Below are 9,232 nucleotides of genomic sequence, written 5' to 3'. Positions count from 1 at the left end.
CGCTCTTTCACCTTCTTGCCGTGTGGGACTCAGCAACTGCTAGATCCTTGGACTTCCATTCACAGCTACTACTGAACCATTGTTGGGAATTGGACTGCAGACTGTAAGTCATCAATAAATTCCTTTACTATATAGAGACTATCTGCAAGTTCTGTGACTCTAGAGAACCCTGACTAATACAGAGGCATTAAAAAAAAAAAAAGATAGGGGGCTGGAGCAATGGCTCAGAGGTTAAGAGAACTGGCTGCACTTCCAGAGGTCCTGAGTTCAATTCCTAGCAATTCCACATGGTGGCTCACAACCCTCTGGAATGAGATCTGGTGCCCTCTTCTGGCCCACAGGTAAAAATGCAGGCAGAGCGCTGTATACATAATAATGAATCTTAAAAAAAAGTTAGCATTTAAACAGTGTCAACTGGTTAGACGCAGAACCGGCTAATCTCCTACAAGGCAGCAGGTGCCTACCTAACCTTTGGGGTTATTTGTTGAGCTAGACAGTAATATTCAAGTTAACATATAACTTCACAGTGTTCTATTGAGTAGTCTGACACTACTCAGTGATAAACAGCAAAATCAAGTATGGGTTTGTTTTGTTTTCCAGAAACATTATCTTTTAGGAGGCCCAGTTAAGGATGTCCCAGGATAGGTAGCTCAGTGTAGAGCATTTATTTGCCCAGTGTATACTAGGGCCTAGGTTCAATCCCCAGTGTGGGAGCGGAGAATGTCCTAGCAGAACTACAAAGTTACGGTGTACCTTTTTGTATCTGTCACTTCTAGAATTACTGTGTATAGGTGACTCTAGACGTAGTTATTAATTAAACAGCCATTTTTATTTCAGAAGTGTTCCCTGAAAGACATTTATTGCCAGGCTAACAGAAGCTGTTGAGAACTTCCACTCTGGGACTCCAGATTGAAAAGTTAGCAGGCTTTCCCCTGGTGCAGGGCAGCCATGTCTGAGGACTCTTAAAGTTCCTTCCTGCCTTAGTGTAGCAGTGGAACTGAGTGGCTTCAGTGTCCCCTTGTCCTCTCACTTGTCTTTCCCTCTTCCTACATCTCCAGTGTCCCAGCCCCCTGAGGAGACACAGTGATCTGCCCACCCCCACTGAAGTCTAGCAGAGCTACGGGCAGGAGGAATTTAAGTTTTCTCTCTTTATGGTCTGAATTAGTTAATATTTAATAAGCAATTATTAATTCAGAGCACTACAGCTAGCATGGAGAAAAGACGTGTACCTCCTCCAGAAACCACAATTCAGTGGGGAAGGCAGAAACATGGAAAGCCATCTGAAGTTCTGTTTCTTAATTGTGGCTGAACATTAGGGTCACCTGGACCCTAATGGGGAACTCTTTTTTTTCCCCCTTCCCTTCTCCCCCTTGCTCCAGCCCCGCTTGCTCCAGGCCCCACTCGCTCCAGCCCATAGGGTTTTTGTTTTGTTTTGTTTTTTTTCATTTGTTTCTCATTATAAATGGTTGTGAGCCGCCATGTGGTTGCTGGGATTTGGGGATTTGAACTCATGACCTCTGTAAGAGCAGTCAGTGCTCTTAACCACTGAGCCATCTCACCAGCCCCCACCTGGGGAACTCTTGAAACACCCCAATACCCTCTGTGTTCCAGACCCTTTAAATTAGAATCCCAGAGCTGGGGGATGGGACCCAGGCATCTGTGTATTTAGAGGTCTCTGGGAAACTCTAGTGTATTGCTAAACTAGAGCAAAACAAACTTACACAAGGATTACTTCAGGGCACCACAGCCATCCTGGAGAGGCTAATGCACTATCCAGTCACATTTCAGCCCACGAATGCAGAACCTATGACCTTTCATTGTAAGTATGAGAAAGTTTTAGGCCAATTTGATTGCAGAACTCTCAGAAAACATATACTTTGGGAGCTGGGGAGATGGCTCAGTCAGTAAAGTGCTAACATGCAAGCATGATAACCTAACTTGGTCTCCTAGAAGCCATTTAAAAGCCTGGACACTGCTGAATGGTCCAGTTATCTCCATGGTGCAGAGCAGAGACAGGAGGGCCCTTAGGAGATGCTAGCTAGCCAGTCTGAGACCCTGTGTCAAAAATACAGTGGAAGGACTGAAGAGGTGGCTCAATGGTTAGAAGCATTTGTTGCTCATGAATATGCCCCAGCTTTGGTTCCCAGCACCCACATCATGGTAGGGAAAATAGTCATGCACATAAAATATATGTTAAAAAAAAAAAAAAAAGGTGCAGCTTATGTAGCTTCCTTCAAACTATACCTCCTAAAGCATTCTGTGTGTCTCTCTGTGTGATGTGCATTTGTCTGTGTGCAGACATCAGATCTGTCTTCCTCACTCACCCTCCTCTGGTTTGTTTTTTAAATAAATGTGGGTATGGTAAGAAAGCATAACTACTGAGCTGTGTGGAGAATCTGCAAGTTCCAGGCCAACCAAGGTGACATAGTCAAAAAAGTATGTTTTCTTACCAGTGCACAAGTCCTAACATTGACAAAGGCCACCAAGCTCAGTGTCAAATAAGGTAGGTGGTGTTTTTATCACGCCTGGTGATGCGCCCAAAGGACTTCAGTCTGTCACAGAGATGCCTGCACACTCATGCTTATTGCAGAACAACTCACCACAGCCAAGATAGGAAATCAGCCGAGATGTCTGTCAACAGATGAATAAGGACAGTGCTATACACACACATGCGCGCACGCACAGGAGAGTCTCACACAGTCGTAGGGAATGAAATGATAACCACTTACAAGAAAGTGCATGGAAGCAGAGATCTAGTCACAAAACATCTCAGGCAAACAGTTATCACTTACTTTCTCTCATCTTTGGATCCTAGATTTCGAACAGCTACATAAAATCATTGATACACGTGTGTAGGTGTGTATACATGTGTGTAGGTGTGTATACATGTGCGTAGGTGTGAGACATGTGAAGCAGAAGCAAGATTTTCTGGGAGGAGACAGATTAGCAGGGGAGGGGAGAGAGGGATGCTCTGGGGGTGAGTGTATAGAGCACATGACTCAGTGAATGAGAATGACTCTGGGGAACCCAGCCCTATGCATAGTGCTCGCTGTGTATCCAGTCTCTGCCATAGTGGAGATTCTAACGAGGGTTGTCCTGGTAGGAGGCAGCTTACACTGACACCACCCTAACAGGAGGCTTCGTTCTTCTTGTCTTATCTAGAACTAAGAGAAAAAGAGTGACTATGGTTTTTGCTCACAGAATGGATAACGACCAGCCGCCTGTGGTGACTGCCACCCTGCTGGTGCCCCTTCAGAACAGCAGCTTTGTGGAAGCAGCTGAGGCCCTGCTGCCCCATGGCCTGATGGGATTGCATGAGGAGCACAGCTGGATGAGCAACAGGACAGACCTTCAGTACGAGCTGAACCCTGGAGAGGTGGTCACAGCCAGCATTTTCTTTGGCGCTTTGTGGTTGTTCTCTATCTTTGGCAATTCCCTGGTATGCCTGGTCATCCACCGGAGCCGGAGGACTCAGTCCACCACCAACTACTTTGTGGTGTCCATGGCGTGTGCTGACCTTCTCATCAGCGTGGCCAGCACGCCGTTTGTCGTGCTGCAGTTCACCACTGGGAGGTGGACCCTGGGTAGCGCCATGTGCAAGGTGGTCCGCTACTTCCAGTATCTCACCCCAGGTGTGCAGATCTACGTGCTCCTCTCCATCTGCATAGACCGCTTCTACACCATCGTCTACCCACTGAGCTTCAAGGTGTCCAGAGAGAAGGCTAAGAAAATGATTGCAGCCTCCTGGATCTTGGATGCGGCCTTCGTGACGCCTGTCTTCTTTTTCTACGGCTCTAACTGGGATAGTCACTGTAATTACTTCCTCCCTCCCTCCTGGGAGGGAACTGCCTATACCATTATCCACTTCTTGGTGGGCTTTGTGATTCCCTCCATCCTCATAATCCTGTTTTACCAAAAGGTCATAAAGTATATCTGGAGAATAGGCACAGACGGGCGGACGCTGAGAAGGACGATGAACATTGTCCCCAGGACAAAGGTGAAAACGGTCAAGATGTTTCTCCTCTTGAACCTGGTGTTCCTGTTCTCCTGGCTACCTTTCCATGTGGCTCAGCTCTGGCATCCCCATGAGCAAGACTACAAGAAGAGCTCCCTTGTCTTCACGGCAGTCACGTGGGTATCTTTCAGCTCTTCAGCCTCGAAACCCACTCTGTACTCTATTTATAATGCCAATTTTCGGAGAGGAATGAAAGAGACTTTCTGCATGTCCTCAATGAAATGTTACCGCAGCAATGCCTACACCATCACAACCAGCTCAAGGATGGCCAAAAGAAACTATGTGGGCATTTCGGAAATCCCTCCCGTGAGCAGGACGCTAACCAAAGACTCCATCTATGACTCATTTGACCGGGAGGCCAGGGAGAAGAAGCTCGCCTGGCCCATCAACTCAAACCCACCAAACACTTTTGTCTGATTTCTAAGAAGTCTTTCACTGTGATGTGCCAGAGATTAAAAAGCTTTCACTATAAAGAGAGGATTGATTTACTTAGTTTTTGCTAAAATTCCATTTTGTAAAACATGTTCACTATTGATTATGGTTCCTGTGGATTTTGTTCTGCTTGCTTTTTGCTGGTCAGTAGTGCTCCCACTATTAGAGTCTATAAAAATTCTTTCCTGGGCCAGAGAGGTGGCTCATTGGCTAAGAGCACTGGTTGGTCTTCCAAGGATCCCAGCACCCAGGGCAGCTCACAGCCATCTGTATTTCAAGTTTTAGGGGATCCAGTGACCTCTTCTGGCCTCTTGGAACATTACACACTTGTGGTGCACAGATACTCACACAAACAGAACATACACATAAAATTTTTAAAGATTTTAAAGATTTTTTTTGATTGTTTCAAAGTTTTGTTTGATTTTTTTTCTGAGCAGGTAAGTTGTCCTAAGAACTTGAGTTCAATCCCTGAAAACCATATTGTAGAAGGAGAGAACCACCTCTTATAAGTTGTCCCTGATTTCCACACAAGTGTTGTGGCATGTATGCACATAAGTGCGCGCGCGCACACACACACACACACACACACTGACACTAAATGTACAAGGAAAATTGAAAACACTTGGCTATTCTTGTTCTGTCACTGGGTCAGTATACACAGTCTTCTATTTTTGGTTCTGTCTTGCTATATTTTGTTTTGATTTTCTTCTTTTCCGTACTGAATTTCTCTTCTTTTTCTTTCTTTCTTTCTTTTTTTTTTTTTAATTTTCTTCCTGTTTTTTTGAGTCAGGGTTTCTCTGTTAACCCTAGCTGTCCTGGATCTCACTCTGTAGACCAGGCTGGCCTTGAACTCACAGCAATCCACTTGCCTCTGCCTCCCGAGCACTGAGATTAAAGGCGTGAGCCACCACTGCCTAGCAGCCTGCTGAACTTTTCTGTGGCCTACTAATCCACTGAAGTCCCATAAGCACTACATTTCAAGAACTTACTTTTTCCAGCCCGGTGACATAGTAGCATTTGCATATTACCTTCTGGAGGGTGGAGGGTAGCACTGGCTAGACCATGCGCCAGAGCCCAGAAGAACTACCGGGAAGCTGCCTGGGATAGGCTTAATCATTCTTTGGGAGCGAGTGCCCAGTCATCTACAGTCTTTGCCTTTTCTTGTTTTCATCCTAACCCAAGCAGCTGGGGAAGCTTTCAACATTCTTTTATTTAAATTCATTTTATTTATTGGTAGTGGTGGCAGTAGGCTGCACTCGTAGAGATCAGTGGGCAGCTTGCTGACATGGGGTCTCACCTTCCACCATGGTAGATTCCAGGGCTCGACTACAGGCACCTTCTCCCACTGAGCCTTCTTACTGGACCAAGCCTTGAAAGCACTCTGTGCTATTTCCCACATGTGTGCTGTGACTCATCTGTATGTACCCTAGGACACATATGACCTTCTCTTGAGTCATACACAGGCAAAGCAGCAAGTGGCAGTGCTAGGCTTGCAAAAGAGAGGAATGACATTTTCCTGGGCTCTGCAATCACAGAGACCCTCAACTGTGGCTCTACTGTGACCCACAAGGACACCAAGGGCAAAATTTGACATTTTCTATAAATTCACACATGAGGCCTTTTATTGTAATTACATTTTTTCTTACTTATGTGAATGTGTTGGGGTGCCCACAGAGGCCAGGCATTGGACTCTGAGTTTGGAATTAAGGTTATTGTGAGCTACTGAACACAGGTGCTGAGAGACAAACTTGGGTCCTCTACAAGTACAGTATGTGTTCCTGACTGGTGAGCCATCCATTCAGGCCCATGAACTTCATCTCTGCCAGACAACCCCTTCTCTCTCTAGATTGAAGCACAACTCGCCTTCCAAACTCAAACTCTCCATTGTCTGTGTGACTCGGGCCTTGGTTCCTTGGTTCCCGGTTGTTTAAGTAAGTTTAGAAATGAATCAGTACATTTAGAGAATGTTTTTCATTACTGGGTATGGTAACACACACCTAATCCCAGCCCTCTGGAGATGGAGGCAGAAGAATCAGGAGTTCAAGGTCATTGTTGGCTACACAACAAGTTGCAGACCAGCTTGGACTGAGACTTTGTCTCAAAAGCAAAACAACACAAGACAAAAGGAATTTATTTTAATGGAATAAGGATTTACAGACAAGCCTGGTTTGCATTGTCATGGGCTAGTTAACATGAGCTGCAGATAATAACTCATTGTTTAGCCGTCTACCTGTATTGACTCATCCTTTCCACAATTCCAGGATGTATTTATGGGTTTTGCTCTTTTGTTTTTGATTGGGTTTAGATAGCCCAGGCTAGCTATATACTCAAGGTGATCTTGCTTCAGCCTCACGTGCGATGAGTTTATGATCATCTCTATTTACCAGATTATGAGACTGGAACTTCTCCATGAGGCAGCTTGTCAGGTTGGAGTCTGACAGCTGGTATTCTGACTCAGGCCCTCCTACATCTCTGTGGCTTGTTCCTCACCATTTCAGCTGTCTCCTTAGAGAACATGAACAGTCCCACCCAGACATGCCCTGTAGGCCTGATCACAACCTCAGTAGACCTGTACAGTCTGAAATAAGCTGCCGTTCTGATGGAGTTTAATGAGCTGGCTCACACCTTTCTCTTGGCCATGGATTGGCTCCTCGACCTCTGGTACCGAATGGTCTGAGATCCAGAAGGTAGTCTGCCCCTCCTGCCTCACATACACCAGCAAATACCACAAGATTGTGTTTGGTATTGGTGACAGAACGTCAGTGCAGGCCGGGCGTTGGGGCACACACTTCAAATCCCAGCATTCAGGAGGCAGAAACAGGCAGATCTGTGTTTAAGCCATTCTGGTCCACACAGCAAGGTTCAGGACAGCCAAAGCTGTGTAGTTAGAGCCAATCTCAAAGGCCAAGGAAAACCCCTAACAGAACAATTAGATTTGATCTACAAACATCCACAGAAGCTGACATGCTGGCACACTGTTATTATCAGCACTCAGGAGGCAGAGGCAGGAGGATCTGGAATTTCAAGGGTTAGCCTGGTCTACACACAGTAAGCTCCAGGCCAGCAAGGGTCACTTAGTGAGTCCAGTTAACAACAAAGGACAACAAAATATACCTCCAGGCAAGCTTTTAGGTTGAGATGCTCCCTTCAAAGGACCAGTACAAAGGGCTAATAAAAACTAACGTTTTCCTTTCTCTCCTTTCTTCCTTCTCTTCACGTGCTTGGCAAATGTGTCTCAAATGAGATGAGTCAGATGCTTGTCTCTCTTAGCCCTTGCAGTTTATGGTTCAGACTTAAGTAGAAAAGACCCTTCTGGTTGGTTGGTTGATTGAGTGATTGATTTTCTGTTTTGTTTTTTGTTCTGCTTTTCAAGACAATGTTTCTCTGTAGTTCTGGCTGTCCTCGGGACCAGGCTGGCCTTGAACTCAAAGATCTGCCTGCCTCTGTCCAGGGGCAGGCACTATTTTAAAGATTTATTTATTTATTATATGTAAGTACACTGTAGATGTCTTCAGACACTCCAGAAGAGGGCGTCAGATCTTGTTACGGATGGTTGTGAGCCACCATGTGGTTGCTGGGATTTGAACTCCAGACCTTTGGAAGAGTAGTCGGGTGCTCTTACCCGCTGAGCCATCTCACCAGCCCCTATTGTATTTTTATTTGTGTGTGTGTGTGTGTGTGTATACACAGTCAGTGTGTGTGTTGTAGATGTGTGCAGGTGCATGTGGGAGGCCAGAAGAGAACCTCAGATCCTCTGGAGCTGGAGGTAGTTGTGAGCAGCTGAGTGGGTGCTGGGAATTGAACCTGGGTCTCTGTTCTGGGAGACCAGCCAATGCTCTTAATTGTTGAGCTATTTCTCCAAACCCTATTAAACTTAATGTTTTTTGTGAGTATGTATGGTGCATATGTATATATGGTGTGCACGTGTGTGTGTGTGTATGTGTGTGTGTGTGCACGTGCACACCCATACTCATGCCAAGCTCACTCAGCAAGCACATTGGCTATCTTAGCTTGCTTCTGTTCCTGTGATAAACACCATGACCAAAAGCTACTTGGGGAGGAAAGGGTTTATTTTGCCTTACATGTCCTTATCACAGTCTATCACAAAGGGAGGTCAAGGCGGGAGCCTGGAGTCAGAAACTGAAGCGCAGGCCAGGGAATAATGCTACTCACTGGCTTGCTCCCGTGGCTTGCTCAGCTTGCTTATTTACACAGCACAGGACCACCAACCCAGTGGGCTCGGCTTTTCCATATCCATCATCTGTCAAGAGAATACTCCAACAGATGTACTTCCAGGCCAGCCTGATGGAAACGTCTTCTCAATTCAGGGTCCTCTTTCCAGGTGACTCTAAATAACCAGCACAGCTGCCCAGCTTTCCTTATTTATGGATTTTTGTTTTTGATACAGTCTCAAGTAGCCTAAGCTGGTTTAGACAAGGTTAGCCTTGAACTCCTGACTCTCCTGTTTTTTACCTTCCAAATACTGGGATGACACCACTTTGCAACACCACATCCAGCTTTGTTATTTTATGTTTCTAGAAACTTAATCTCTTTTTTTTGGGGGGGGGGGTGATTTGTCACTTTGGAGACCAGGCAAAACTCAGACTCATACGGATCTGCCTACCTCTGCCTCCAGAGTGCTGGGATTAAAGTCATATGCTAGCATGCCCCCTGCGCCTTAAAATTAAAAAGAAGGAGGAGGAGGAAGGTATAGCCAAATGGCAAAGTGATGGTCTAACATGTAAGAATTACATGTCAAAGTGATGGTCTAACATGTAAGAATTA

General features: G+C 45.6%; 1 protein-coding gene across 3 annotated transcripts in view; it reads left to right on the top strand.

The window, feature by feature from the left end:
* Positions 1 to 4,488, top strand: part of Gpr19 (G protein-coupled receptor 19) — a 30,468-nt gene extending 25,980 nt beyond the window's left edge. For 2 of the 3 annotated variants that reach the window (XM_029533642.1, XM_021190963.2), the window contains one exon: positions 3,163 to 4,488. In XM_029533642.1, coding sequence (XP_029389502.1) covers positions 3,185 to 4,432 — 1,248 coding nt within the window. In that variant the 5' untranslated portion in view covers positions 3,163 to 3,184 and the 3' untranslated portion in view covers positions 4,433 to 4,488. The remainder of the gene's footprint in view (positions 1 to 3,162) is intronic. The other variant, XM_029533643.1, reaches the window with a different exon arrangement.
* The last annotated feature ends 4,744 nt before the right edge of the window (positions 4,489 to 9,232 follow it).

This window comes from Mus pahari, chromosome 2, assembly GCF_900095145.1.
Source record: "Mus pahari chromosome 2, PAHARI_EIJ_v1.1, whole genome shotgun sequence".
Classification (NCBI taxonomy): Eukaryota; Metazoa; Chordata; class Mammalia; order Rodentia; family Muridae; genus Mus; species Mus pahari.
Note: the sequence above shows the minus strand (reverse complement) of the source record. Positions and strands in the feature narration are given on the sequence as shown.